Source organism: Indicator indicator, chromosome 1, assembly GCF_027791375.1.
Source record: "Indicator indicator isolate 239-I01 chromosome 1, UM_Iind_1.1, whole genome shotgun sequence".
Taxonomy (NCBI): Eukaryota; Metazoa; Chordata; class Aves; order Piciformes; family Indicatoridae; genus Indicator; species Indicator indicator.
This window is the reverse complement of record NC_072010.1, coordinates 70,588,132-70,602,930: the sequence shown is the minus strand read 5'-3', so window position 1 is coordinate 70,602,930 and position 14,799 is coordinate 70,588,132. Positions and strand designations below refer to the sequence as shown.

The window sequence follows — 14,799 nt, the reverse complement described above, 5'->3', positions numbered from 1 at the left end:
CCATTGCAAAAAAATTAAAGACGGGATGTGCAAATACAATGTTAAGTATTTACAATGACCCACAAGGGTGAGCTAGCCCTACCAAAGTACTGGAAAACTCTCTGAGAACATGAATTAAAGACCCAAGGTCACCCCAAATATCCAGTTTGAGCTGGGCTTCAGAGAGCACACAGCGTCCCCAAAGAAGGCCTTGTGATGAGAGTTTATAGAAGTGGTGCCTGCCCCTGCAGCTGGGGTGGGCACAGGACAACTCTATGTAGCTCCTCTCCCACCACATACAACAGGCAGATGACTCATCCCCACAACTCAATGGATCACACCTGCTGAATTGTGGCTCTACATACATCCCAGCGCAAGAAATCTCATCTCGTTATAAGAGATGGCACATGACTGTCACACAAGAATGATGCCCTTGTTTTGGATGTGCTGGAGGCATGTTTGATCATATCATAGAGAAGATGCTAACCACCCTTGAGACGGAAGCCAGCTATAGACCATGAGAACAGTTTAGACGGTCTACAGCTTTCTCCATTTTCATACCTGAAGAAGTCAGTGCAGTGAGGTAGGTAAATAGTCTGCAAGTAACAAGCTGCAAAAAAAAAGGAAGAGCTGAAATGCCTCTATTCAGCAAACAGACCAGAGGCTGACTACCTCTGCTCTGCAGCAATATCCTGCAAAGGAGTGCTGACAAATTTGATCCAGCCCCTTTTTGTATCTTTCTGATAAGTAAGAAAATTACCATAATATTTGGATTTTTTTTAGAGTGAGTAGAAGAACATCTAGAGAAGTCTCTACTGAACTTTTAAAATACTTGCATAATTCCATTTAAATCACTGGAACTCCTTCTGTGCATCAAGCTAAACACTTGTACAGGGTCCTCTTAGGTCACAGTCTTGCACTGTTTATGCAGAAAAAAAATTGTAGCCAGATTGATTTGTATATCCTGCCATCACTTGGCACTGAACATTTGTATCCCTTGACGTTAACTGGCATCTGTCAAGCACTCTCCCATAAAAAAGTTATTCAGTTGCACACATTTGTAATATCCAACTGCATATATTACTTCGGTAAAGGAAAGGCAGTTACTTTGATTTCTGCCATAAAATACAGCATAAGTGTAAACTATGAGCTGCAGAACACCAAAAAAAATGTAATGCCTTTTTCAAATACTGGCCAAGTAAGCAGTGTTCTACAAGACAAGAAACAAATGTTCACGTCAAAACTGCAAATGGAAGTGACCAAGCTTGCACTGGACTTGAAGGAGCACACACACCCCCTCTCCCCCCCTCCCAAGACTCTGACAGGTTAATGTCTCATTTTATTAAACACACCTGCTCTGTCTCTCCTTCTGGACTTTCTACAGGCTCATTAGGATTCATTAGGGTTTTGGGGGGCTATTTTTTAAGAAAACACCAGGCAGCATGCAAAAAAAAAAAAATACTGAATTAACCTAAATCCTCCTTTTAGCTAGTTCAATTCATATTTATAATGTACATGCACCACTTTGCATTTACCATGAAGCTCCTCAATTAGTTCATAGATAAGTTAACCTTCTATCTCCCAGCAAGTATAATTCATGCTCATTTTATACAACACAGCATTCTGCTGGCTATTATCCATCATTTACAAGTGTTATTTGTCTATAAAAATGACACTAAAAAGTTGAAAAATGATTCTGCTTTCCCTGCTCTGGATGTGTTTTAACAAATGGTACCAATGCAAAAGGCTCTAAGTCATGTAAGAAGCAATTAGTCAAAGAAGCCATAAATATTTTTTAAAAAGGGTATAAATGATTGCTTGCCAGATAGTAAAAGCTCTAAAGATTGCTACATAATAAAAGACTGAACATACACATACCTATCTCAGTAACTTTACCCCTGTGTGCAATCCCATTAGGATGAAAGAAGATTACTCAAGTAAGTAACATTAGCCAGGTGAGTAAGTGTTTGTCCTAAAATAGTTAAAATAGTATTCATCATTATTTATCGTTAATGAAGTTAATCAAATTCAGTGCTACTTACTCATGCATGCATTAAACAGAAACCTGAACATGACATGCATATTTATAGAACAGAGATTGAAAGATCATTATCTGTAGGGAAGAAAATCCAGCAAAGAAAGGGATGCATAAAATGTGTCTGTTATCTTATTAGAACATAAACTGTTTTGCTTAAAACGTAAATATTTATTTTAATTAATTCAATTAACCTAAATAATAGCTTCCACACATGACAACTATAGCTAATGTATGAATTTCATGATTTCTGATGAACATGGAGGTCATAGCCATTGCTACCATCAACAAACTGGTCTAATTCCACGGAAGTCAGCACAACTCTTACCGATTTATACCAGTGTACATATGGCATGTAGCTTTCCACTAACAGCATCTCTTACACTGACTTGAAATATAATATACTGCACACCACCAGAAATTCAAAAGAACAAAAGATTGTTCTGTTTACTTTTCAGTCAAAAAATAAGGTCAGCATTCCACGATTTCATCTTAAAATTCTAAAATTGCAACTGAAGAGATTTTTATTATTATTATTTTTAATTTAAACACCTGTATACAGGTTTTGGGGCCAAACAGATGGGTTGGGCAATCCCAGAGAGAGAGAGAAGGACGAAAAAAATTAAAAGCGCATCTACTAAATATTCATGCCACTGGCATTCTGTATCTTCAGAGAAGTTCTTGCTCTATATATGGAATGAAACCTATAGTTAAGCACATAACTCCACTAGCTAACAGTTTTGAAAGAGTTCATTATAATGTGAGGGGGAAAGGACTCTGTAGGTTGCTAAATATACAACAATATATACTGAGAACACAAGGAAAGTAGACATATTTCTGCATGTTATTCTATGTTCCTTGGCATTTAAAAAACGACAGATCAATTTTGTTTAAAAAACTATCCTATTGTTCAAACACCTGAACTAAAAACAGTGCATTACTTTCAATCATATTTTCAAGTTCTACGGTGATTTTACTCTCTCTTTTTATTGCCCAGTTTAAATATTCTAATTGGCACACAGCACACCTGCAGTCACTAGATATCCATTAGACTTTAATGGGTTTGAAATGGACTACAATGTTACAGGGCTGGCAGACCTACACAGTCCCGTTTACAGTGACACAAGGTAAGTGGGGCATAAAATCACAACGGTCAATGCCACTCCTGCATGTATCTGTGTAGATGGTTTTGCACAGGTAAGGGCCAGATAAGCACAGATGACCAAAATGAGGTCTACAGGCATGTGTAGGTAGCAGGATAGGAGAGGAACAGGTCTGCAGAGCTTCATTTCACTCTTTGAGCTGTATGCCCACCATGACTGCTTCCTAAATGGAGCACTTACCCCATTCATACCATGACTGTCCTCTCTGTGGTAAGCATGAACCTTTGTGCACACCCACCACTGAAATAACATGCTTTTCCTGTGCTCTGAGTCATGGCATGCCATGCAGGGTAAAAAAAGGAAAGTGATGCATTCTCCTGAAGAAGAGTTTGTCACCTCCTTCCACATCCCCCCAAAATCACAGATATAGAGCATTTATGTGCCTGATAGAAGAAATAATTATTTATTTGTGCCAAACGTGTTGCAAGCCTTATTCAGGAATGTTGTTCTTTCCCATAAGAACTGTCCCTACAATGCCACCAAGGCCACTGGGATCCATTTGGGATCAAAATTCTGTCCATTTCAAGAGAACAAGAAGCTCACCACTGTGAGAAGCATGAAAGGAAGACTGAGATAGTCTGATATGTCTATTGAAAGAAAAAGTGAGGGCTGAGCAGGCGTAGATTTTTGTGAATGAGAAAAGCCCTTCCCACTGATACACTGTAGCTGTGTAAATGCCAGCCTGAAAAGAAAACCCAAAACCCAAATGCCATCTGAGTTCCACATAATAGTTTTTTATTTAATTCATTTCCCTGCAAGAGGTTTAAGACATTCCATGTTTTATGATTGTTAGGAAATATTAATAAAAGACTGAAGAAATCTGGAGATCTTTCTGCTTCTACCTAAATAATTCCCCTGCCTCTACTCGTAGGGAAGTGCAAAGCCACATGGAGATTCATCCCCTCTTTTCCTCTTTCCCCCTCCCCAGCTTTTCAGGGCACTTCAATGTGCAGGAATAACCATGTGCTTCAGAAGACTCCTTTATTGAGTCACAATAACTGATTCCACACGTTTAATCACAGAATCCTTCTTCTATCCTCTAATTATGAAGCAGTGCCTGTTGAAATTAAAGCGGCATGCTTGTAAATATTTTCAGGCATAAAGGAAGAAGCAAAGCCAGCTGAGCAATTTGGTAAGAAGAGAGGGGGAAATAACCCAGGCTTTCTGTATTCTGTAGTTACAAGTGATGAGACCATTTTTATTTGGGTGGTTTTACACAATAAATTTTAAAGAGTAGTTGCTTAAGTACATCTAAAGGTTAAACCTTTAAGCTGCTAATCTGTATGTAAGAACAAGTAACTGTCAAATACTTAACCTTTTACAGATTAAAACTGTCTGCTTAACAGATGTGAAATCATCATTGTTGTAATTGTTATAAGTAGATATCTGAGCATTTTCTGAGATAGATTTTTTTTTTTTAGCAATAATTTTATGCCCCAGGTCACTTGCATGTTCATGGCTGTGATAAAACCACTGCTTTCCATAAGGAGTTATATGTCAGGATTTTATAACTGCTGTACTGGTTTCCAGCACCAAAGTTATTGGTTGTAATGGGCAGTTCTAAATTGCTATAAGATGAACTTGTAGGGTGACTGTAAATGTTTTATTGTTCAGTTGCTATAAGTGGTTTTATAGGTGAATTTTCACAATAGTATGGCCAGGGCATAGGAGGAGAAAATGTTTCAATTTCTGATAAGCTATAAATGTTACCATAAAATACTCTTTGACAATATTTGACAGAAATATACTCGGTTGTTAGCATATGTCTAAAATGCCATTATATTATGTTTATCAGTGATAACTGTTATGGATATAAGAGAAAAATGTTTCCAGTATGCTGAATGAGCATGGAAAGAGTATTTTTTTTTCCATATATATATATATATATATATACATATAGTAGGACAAAGTGCCTTGAAACTCTTCAGATACCTCTAAGCTGATATATATTCCTACATGGGTCTATGTTTACACCATTTTCCTATTCAATCACAAGAAATAGTGATTGGCTGGGCTATGTAGCATAAAGTCAACTTATAAATCCAGTATCTTATATTCAGACATGTGGGATTTGTGGGTACAGATTTTGGCTTGTCCCTCATCATGAGGCTGAACATACACTGGGAAAGTGGATTTGTCTCATATAGAGGCCCAAGCTTCACACTCCTTTCCCCTTCAGTTTTATGTAGTTTTACATCATATTAGCTGAGGTCAGGATTCTTCTGGTGCAAGATTCTGCACTGGGTCCAGCACAGGCACAGCAACTGCCCTTCACAGACTGCAGCTACCTCCCCCACTGACTTTCCTGAAAGACCTCATTTACTCCAGCAGGAAATTTCCTGCAAGTATGTGTTTTGGGCTTCACGCCAGATACTCAACCTGCACTTTTTTTTCCATCTACCAAGTAAATACAGTTCTGAAACAAGAAAGATTTTTTAATTAATTGTTTTTAATCCAGATCCATTGCACAGATTGATACGTACTGCATGACCAGGGGGCTTCCTTGGGAAGAAAAGCATCCGACTGGTGTCTCCCCATCATCTACTCCCTCTTTCCTGGCTGTTATTTTGAACCTGCTAATCAATTTTAACCAAATGTGACAGAGGTTTCAAGAAAGACCTACTAAAAATCAGCAGCTTTTACGCAGTTCTAATAACTTGGTCCTTTATCCATGCCAGCTGATGGCAGCTAGTCATCCATCAGCATGCAAGCACCCTTCAGTCACGCACAGCTATGAAACTGCCCCAGCTGCTGCTGTTTTCTCCCCAGGTCAACAGAGGAGTGTGAAGCAAATGCAATTACTGACAAAGAGTCTGTACAGTGGGGTTGCTGGGTTACAAAACATGAAACTATGATCTAGTTTCAGTAATTCCACTGCTCAAGGAAGCTTTTCTTTTTCCTACTTAGATGACTGATTTTTTTTTTTAATAAAGTAATAAAACTGAATTTTAAGGTTTGTCATTTTTAAGCATTTACAGCCCAATCACTAAAGACAGAAATGAGGTTTTGAAGAGCAACAAAAATGTCAACAAGTGCACACTCTCTTGCAAAGCACTCTGCAAATGACTGCTCACACCTTGACTCACCTGAAAGGGAGATGCAAAAGTCACTGCATCACCACCACCCATATGAGAGGTCATTTCCAGGACACATGAAGCAATATGCACTGACCTGCACTCTGCATCGATGCAGTTTCCATACAAGTTTATTTCTGAGCTGAACCTGAGCAGAGAATGCCAGCTGTGCCATATTGTAAAGTGGATTTGTCATGTGGATTTATCCATACTTTGTCCATTAAGTCACCCTTGGGAACAAGCACTAGTTAGAACTCTCTGATAGATGTGAAGGGTTTTTATACAGACAAGGGGGGAAAAAAGGAATGCAGCAATTCCCAGAGACTGCAGGAAAAAAAAAGAGAGGTATTATTAGCACATCGAAAGGCATCTGAAATATAAATTATTTGAAAGCACATCACTTTATATATCCTGTTAATTACATGGTTAATATTATGGAATCTGACAACTCCCCACAGACATCAAGACTATTGATGAGTTCCATTTTATGTTAGAAATTTCTCTCTTCTTGTGCAGAATTACCTCTTTAACCTCTTTCAGTCCAATAAATTCACATTAAAATGTGACCAGGAGTGACAACCTTGGGAGAGGACTAACCTCTCCCTCTATCATGTCATTTTAGCCTCAGTCTCAAATTGGTACAGCACTCCCATAGCTATTAGCTCAGCTCTGCTCTCCTGCCTCCTGAGTAGATGAAGCAGTATGTCTAATTAATTTACAATCCTTAAGTACAAAGGTAGCTATCAGCAAAACTACATTAAAATCAAACTACCAATAAGGTAATTGTAAAATCATAATTTTCTGGGATGTTTTCACTAAATACCACCTTAGCTTTGTAGCAGAATGTTTCCCAAAGTCTAGCCTTACAGCTACATGAAAGCTAAATATTTTGTACATTAAAGTATATCTCACTCCACAGGGAAAAAAAAAAAGGGCGGGGAGAGGACAGATACTGTTTAATACAATGAAATGCAATTTAAAACCAAGTCAATAAGATACTAACCTCTTATCCCTCAAATGAGGGCTATGTTATACATCATGGATTAGAAGCTAAAAACTAAGAACCTGCCACTCATAATTCAAAGACTGCTCTCAAAAGCTTTCTGTTCATAGAAATGCTTTTGGTTTTATTCAGCTGGAAAACACTGTGCAGTATTCTAAGTAGCTCAGACAGATAGCTTTTTTAGCTATACAGTTCAGAGCCAAATTTTCCTGAACAGCATAAGGACTTGATTTTGCTAATGTATACATGTTGCAGCGTAGCCAGTTCCAGAAATAACCAGCGTCCGTGAATGCAGGCTGGGGTCTAGGGAGGATACATGCTAACAGCCAGATTCTCTATTCTGCTTCATACCCAGACAGACCAGACAAAACCAGACCAGCAAAAAAAAAAAGTTTGCTGCAGTAAGCAGCTCTGACAGCACAGAGCTCCAAGAGGAAGGTCTACCACTGCCCACTGTATTTTCTCACTGATGAGAAAATACTGAATGTCAGGAATGGCAGGTTAGGGGCATCTCGCAGCACAGCAGCAACAGGCAAGATTCTCCACTGAGCTCCAGCCACCCTCATGAAACTCTCATTTTTGCTGGGACCAAAGAGTTGAGGAAGATAAATGGTGGCTAACCTTCTGCAAGCAGCCATCCTTTCCTGTTCTTGACCCTGAGAAGCATAGAGATTAGGTGTAAAATCTGAAGCCCCCTTCACTCCCTCGTTTTCACTGGTTGTCAGTGATACTTGCCAGCATCCTGAAGGGAATGGGGAACCCATTTTCTTCCTCCTTCCCCTGAATAAACCCCTTTCTGTAACTGTGCTGTTCTTGCTTGGTCAGGGGCAGCAGGAGACAAGCTGAGCTAATTTGCTGTGAGAAGTTGTCAGCATCTCCCTTAAGCAGGGCAGACTGCCAGCCTCTCTGAGGCAGGTATGTGGCAGCCTGGCCTTAAGCAACCCTTATTTCCTACTCTCATGCTCCCACTCTGTCACACACAGGGAATCCTGTAATCACATCCTCTTTTTTCCCCTACAGCCATCACCATAACATAGCCCTAAAGTTGGTCCTAGGCCTTTGTGGTTGATGGACCTCATACAAAAGACTGATAAGAAGAAAGTGAAGAAAGCAGGACCAGCTACAGACTTTGCTGCAACAGCCCAGGGGTGGTTGCAGAGGAACAGATGTAGCCTTAGGTGTGAAACCTCATGCTGTTTGCTCAGTATTGTTTGGTTTGAGTGGCCCTGAGGAACAAGCAACTGCAGCAGAAACAGAGATGTTCTTGCCAACATGAACAGAACAGGATGCTTATTTGTCCCCGTCTTCTTTCTGGAAGGAAATCATCTCCTACTGCTAACACCAGTCTGCACCAGGTTGAGGAGTATGACAGAAGTTGCCAATTACAAATAAAGGCTATCTTCAAAATTTGCATATAAGTTACTGATTTTGACTGTTGTACCATATAGTGGTACTTCTCATTCTTAATAGAAATAACTAGCATTTGGCATGGGCATTACATTAGCTATATTTTACATCTATTTAAGCAAATTCAGTTAAATAACTGCACATATGTGTGTAATTTTCCACATACCAACGCCAGCACCCTGCAGACTGTGCAGCAGGCTACTCAGTTTACATTCTCATGTATTTTGCTTGCTCACGTATAGGCAAGCCCACAGTTACTGATATTCTTTTAGAAATCTGACCTGCTGTCTAGTAAGAGGTATTGCATGTCTCATCAGAAAATACTGAATAGAGGACAGTTCCTGCATGAGAGTATAAGGACACACATGCCTTTACCCTTATTTGCTGCACATGCCTCTTCCCAAGAACATACCTGGGGGGTGCAATCCAGACCTTCATTTGTCACTCAGACACCAGTAATGGGCTTTCCAGAAATAATTTAAATTAAATGAGTATTATCTTCTGCCTTTTTAGGCCATCTTGGCATTAAGACAAAACTAGGTATATTTTCCAGGTGAACATGCTTTCTCTGAAAAGCTAAAATTTAGGACACATATTCCTGTCTCCTCTGAAGTAATGTTTACCAGTCCTCACTAGTGAGAAGCAGCTGGGTGGGATAATAATACACTTAATACATGCAATGACATTAAGATCTAAACCTTCTTCTAAAAGACTGGATAAAGGGATGAGCTGCACAGCTGGATGCAGAGTTAGGCACCCAGCTCCCAGAACAGATTTCATCATGTTGCATTGGGTGCCAAAGCTCCCCATGCTGAAGATGGGCACACAACAACCAGCTTTGTCATTCCCAGAGGTCATGCCAAGAGCCAAACTCCTTGCCTGCCAAAGGAAAATGTGAAAGACAGATTATGCTTTAGTTGAGATTAGACTCCATTAGTCCCATCCATGTATCTTCTTGGGCACTTTGGTCAGACAACAGAGGTACGCTTTTGAATAGAAAACCAAAGGACACAGCCAAGCATGCTGTTTCGATAGCATCCTCATGATTAAAACACCAGCATAAGAAAATGGGAAGCCCAGATTCAAGTATATCCCTAGCTATGGGGTTCACATGCACAGATTTAGGCTCAAGAAACTACTTATTAGGCCAAAGGCTTTTCTAGAGGATAAACCCTTCTCCACTTTTTCTGGAGCTTGACCCCAGTATGGATCTAGGAATGCAGGAATCATGGGAGGAGTCCTGAGTTTCAACCCTCACCTCCCTAAATGTCATCATCACAAAGCTGCATAATGTGTAACAGTGCAAGGAGTACAGACAGCAGAAGGCCATAGCATATAACGGACTTCTCTAGGTCTTTATGTACTGGGCTAACAAACAAGTCTACCAATCCTCAAGTTGCCTATAGGCTTCTGCGCCAGCAAAGCTAGAGATAATGGACAAGTGTGCTTCTGCCAGAAAACAAGGCCATCTTGGGTGTCTAGTTGGGTTGTGTGGGTTTTCCAAATTGTGGGGTTTGCTATGTTAATTCTGCCTAAACTGTGCACATAAACCACTGCACTGCACCTTGCTTAAGAGCTGTAAAGACTGAAGTAAGTATCTGCTTTGGCATCATACAACCAGCTAAATTAATCTCCTGGCATAAACTTCCAGTGCTTGGATCAACAAACAAAATCAAAATACAGTCTCCAAATAACTCAGAGGAATTTCTGCCTGATGTGGCAATCATGAAGCATATTAAATGACAGATATAATGAAAGTGATATTTAGTGGTTCAGATAGATAGGATGTTAGTACCATATTCAGCTTCCAAGCAGCCTGCTAACAAGCATCTTTTGTGGATTACTTGCTGTACTTTGACCTTCCAGAGCTGCTTGCTTTTTCTTTACACTGGAGACCTAAGATTTTTTCATGCTCCCTGTACTCCTCATAAGCAATACAAGTATGTCTCTTACCTTAACTGACTGACACACACCTTAGATTCCAGACTTCAGGTTTACTTGCATTACGTTAGGAAGTATTGTACAATGAGCAATCTTGTGACTTTCCGTCATGTTCAGAAAATACAGTCTCACAGGTAAGTCTGGTTCCACCTCTCTCCTTTAAAGCTTGTGAGATGCTGATGCCCACACAAAAAGGTTCACCTAGTCTACATCCTCCAGGAAGCTTTGAGCGTGCATACACAGCACAGTGGGGAAGATATCCCCAAACTAACAAAGACTGATGAAGGGCTTCACATATAATATCATGCAGCAGACTTTGGCTGAGGAGAAGAATAGTTGTTATTCACATTATGCTAAGCCCAAAATAGTCCATCTTGCCTCCTGAAAAAAAACATGGGACAAAGCTGATGAACACAGATATTGTTTCTTATGATCACAGCAGAACTGCTTACAGATCTACTTACAGCAGTTCAGAGCAACTGCTGCCAAATATCACAGAGCATCACTTGAGGTAAATACAACCCCAGAATTAACAATAATAGTAATCATAATCATTTGTTTTTACGGTCACACAGTGTATTTTTTGTATCATTTTCCAATGCATCTGCCTGTATCAACTGCATGGTAATTGACTGTTGTCAGTAAAATTATGCAAAATTAATCTTGACACCCTTCTCTGAAGTGTCTGTTTTGTTCTGTGTCCTGGGAATGAAATGTTTTGATACCAGTGATTTTCTTCAGAGAAAATAGCTCCCCAAACTCCTGTTGCTAGCCCCTTAGCTGCAATACTGCCAAACATCTCATATCCAGGCTCTGCCTCATTCTCTATTTCCACTTAACGAGTCTATGGTTATTTTCAAAGATCCTTTTCTATGTCTTGCCATTATTAAGATAAAGCAAGCTTCTGTTCACTAAGTGAAAATATGACCAATGCTAATTTTATGGTGTTAAAAATATGTGTCACACACTTAAAAAAAAAAAAAGCATCATATGTACCCTTTACCTATCAGGAAAGGACTGATATCACACATACTAAAGACTTGACCCAAGCATGTCCCACATTTGGTTGCAGTACTTTTGCTTAATTGCTGAGAGCTGAATCTTTGCAAGTAGATCATATTAATCAATGTGTCACACATAACTATGTCATTGTGCCAGAGACTCATTAAAGATCTACTCAAAGCTTCCTTCCCAATTTATATTTCCTCCTCTGTGAGTTGCTTTGATTTGAGAAATCTCTTCTGTAAAAGCCACCCATTGTTTGGGCTCTAAAAGGAAATGTAGGTGTTTAATTGTTGGATGTGGTTTTCATTATCATTTTCTATCACCACCACAAACCTTCATAAATTGTGACAAGTCTGTTGGCATCCTGCTGTATCAGACTGGAGGTAGCTAACTCGATAAGCATGTCACCCAGATGAAGAAAAACACGAATTCCCTCCAACTTTGCTCAGAATTTCTAATTAGCTTAAAGGCAGTGTCCTGAATTTGCAGAGGAAACCACTGTAAGAAAATCCTATGGAGATGCAAGAATATCTACTCAGTAGTGTCTAGTAGTATCCTAAATGCTTTCTGGTTTATTGAAATCATGCTAGCATCTTTGCTCTGAATATACTCCTTATTTAAACACAAGTGTGGTGATTTACAATCCAGTAAAGTGCCCAGCCTCATTCCTATGCAGCCCGTATCATGATAGTAAGGAAGGCTCATTTCCCAGAGAAAGCAAAGAAGGATGTGCTTTCAATTCTACAGCATCAGTCACCTAGACTGAGAGAGGTCTCTTCACCCTCAAACAAATGTAAAGATGGGGGTAAAGAAAACACTGATCTGGTCAGAGTTCCTGCAATTCCCTGACGCCATTTCTCAGTGGAGCTTGTTCCCACTCCTACTTGGATCAAAAATAATAATAATAAAAAATAATTAGCATTTCCAACAGGCAAGTGGCAAAGCAGCATTTCCAATAGGCAATTTGCACGCAGTCACTCTATTTTCTACCACGTGAAGACATTCTGTGCCAGGCAGACAGTATCCTTTGATCCATTTTAGTATCTCCACTGTGGCCTGAAGTACACCACTTTTGAACATCCTCTGAGGTAGCAGGACAACATGCAATCACAGCATGGGGCTATCAGGTTTCTCTCTCTCCCTGCCTGAGACAGCCTGACTTCCATCACCCTCAGGAAGATCCTCATGGATTCATAGCTCTTATACTAAAGCTCTCCTACAAAAGTGAACGTTTTGATGGAAACTGAGAGGGTACTCAGGATGTTGATGATCTGAAATGATAAGGGCATTCACCTGACACACACAAAACCTGAATTCAAAGAAATTTGAGAATAGATGTAAACTTTTAAAGATTTGAGATGCAATTAGTAAAAAAAGACCTAACTCAACAGAAATGTTGTATTTATGGGTGTGACATTGTTTATATGTTCAGGATGGTATCATGGCTTCAGGGAGTACAGGCACACTGAAAAATGATCCTTAAGCTTTAGTCTCCCATATGTTCCGCTCCCCCTGGACATGCCCTGGAAATGCTGAAATGAAAAGAGGAAGTCAGCAGTTTTGCCAGGACTCTGAGGCACACCAGTCATGGTGGAAGTCTGACATCCAGAAGACCTGGAAAACAGATGGTTAGTGCACAGCATGTCCATCCTGTATGCCTGCATTCAGGTGCATCAGATTTATTGTGCATGTACAGATCACTTGATTTATTGCCACAGTTTATTACCAGGTGCAGCAAGGCCAACATCATGTTCAGAACATGTTGGATTTACTGCATGTACATGGGAGATCTGCGAGCACACATAATCACCTTTTCTCCTGAGACTTCCTAGGAAGAAATACAGGAACCATACTCAAAACTTCTGTATGCACTTTGGTTCTGTACATGTTTGCCAGCAGAGACACACTTCTGGGATAAAGTAAACACAGCTACTTTAGCATACTCTTAGAGTGTATTGTGAGAAAGCTTGTTTGTACTTCTCAATCCCCCAGAGGGAACTGTGAGTAGGTAAGAGCAGCATTTCAATCGGGCTAGCCTGTTTCTGTATCACACAGCAGATATTAGCACCTAATAAGTTATGATGACTTCAGTGTTAACAGATGACTTTTCTTCCAACAACCAAATTAGAGTACAAGTACTACTGAAATTTTATTAGCTGGTTTTGCATGTGAATATGAGTTGGGGAAATGAAAATACTTCAGTCACATATTTGTTCAAAAAAATCAGAATTCTATTTTCTTTAAGGCCTTCAATGAGAGGTAGGCTTGAAAAATTTCTCAAAGTAGGAATTAGGTATCTTTGACTGGCATCCAGGTGTGGGCTCCAAGACTCGCTCTAATCCCAAGCAGGAGCACTGTAGGAGTACACCCTAGCACTACCGTAATAGGCGTATTTAATTAGTTCCCACTGGTGCCACACTTACTCTGATGAGATGCTGGAGTGCCTTGAAGAATACCCAATAGATGTCATCTCTCAATACACTAAGCCCTGAGGAATTTCAATCTGTGCTCATTGTGGACGCACTCTCAGGCAAAAGAGGGGTTACCTGCATCTCCAGGTACCACACCAAGTAGCTCTCCCACACCTCTGAGTCACTTCCTTATGTTCCATCCCTCCTCATGATGGCCACCATGAGCAAGGGGCTTGCTTCATTCACCTACCTCTGGGTTTTCTTGTACCTTCAGCTCACACACACTGGCCTTTCCCACTGTTACTGCAGCCGACCCTGTCACTTTCAACCTGACTGCAGCAATTGTGTTGGCAACTCTGCAGGGCAATTGTGCTGGTAACTCTGCGGGTTCCAGGATCATGTGCATGGAGGTATCATTTCTTTGTGGCAGATCATGGAAATTGCTCAAGTGCACACGCTACCTTTGATCTTATGCGGCCACAGACTCTAATCATCCTACATCAGGGAACTCATTGGGATTATGGTAGCTCCAAACGCGTCACTGACTGAGACTTAGTTTACCCATTTATGGGAATATGTGGGCAAGGGCACGTTTCTGATGCTACACATACATGTTTGCATAACTGGGACTTCACAGATGAGAGCCAGCTCAGCTCCAGCTAAGATGCCACAGCAAACAGCATCTCCCAGGCAGGATGCTTTGACTTTGAGACTCTTTTTCTTTACAGCTCTTCACTGGTTCCCACTTTCCTCACCATGAAGTCCCTTTGTGGTCTATCCT

The 14,799-nt window shown here is 40.2% G+C and overlaps 1 protein-coding gene across 1 annotated transcript in view; it reads right to left on the bottom strand.

Annotated features, from left to right (window-relative positions):
- The window catches only part of AFF3 (ALF transcription elongation factor 3), a 324,954-nt gene extending 310,530 nt beyond the window's left edge, over positions 1 to 14,424 (bottom strand). Inside the window, exons 1-2 of the mRNA XM_054382846.1 lie at positions 14,269 to 14,424; positions 13,380 to 13,435 (exon numbers count right to left, since the gene is read on the bottom strand). Of these exons, the coding sequence (XP_054238821.1) occupies positions 13,380 to 13,435; positions 14,269 to 14,424 (212 nt within the window). The remainder of the gene's footprint in view (positions 1 to 13,379; positions 13,436 to 14,268) is intronic.
- Between the last annotated feature and the right edge of the window lie 375 nt (positions 14,425 to 14,799).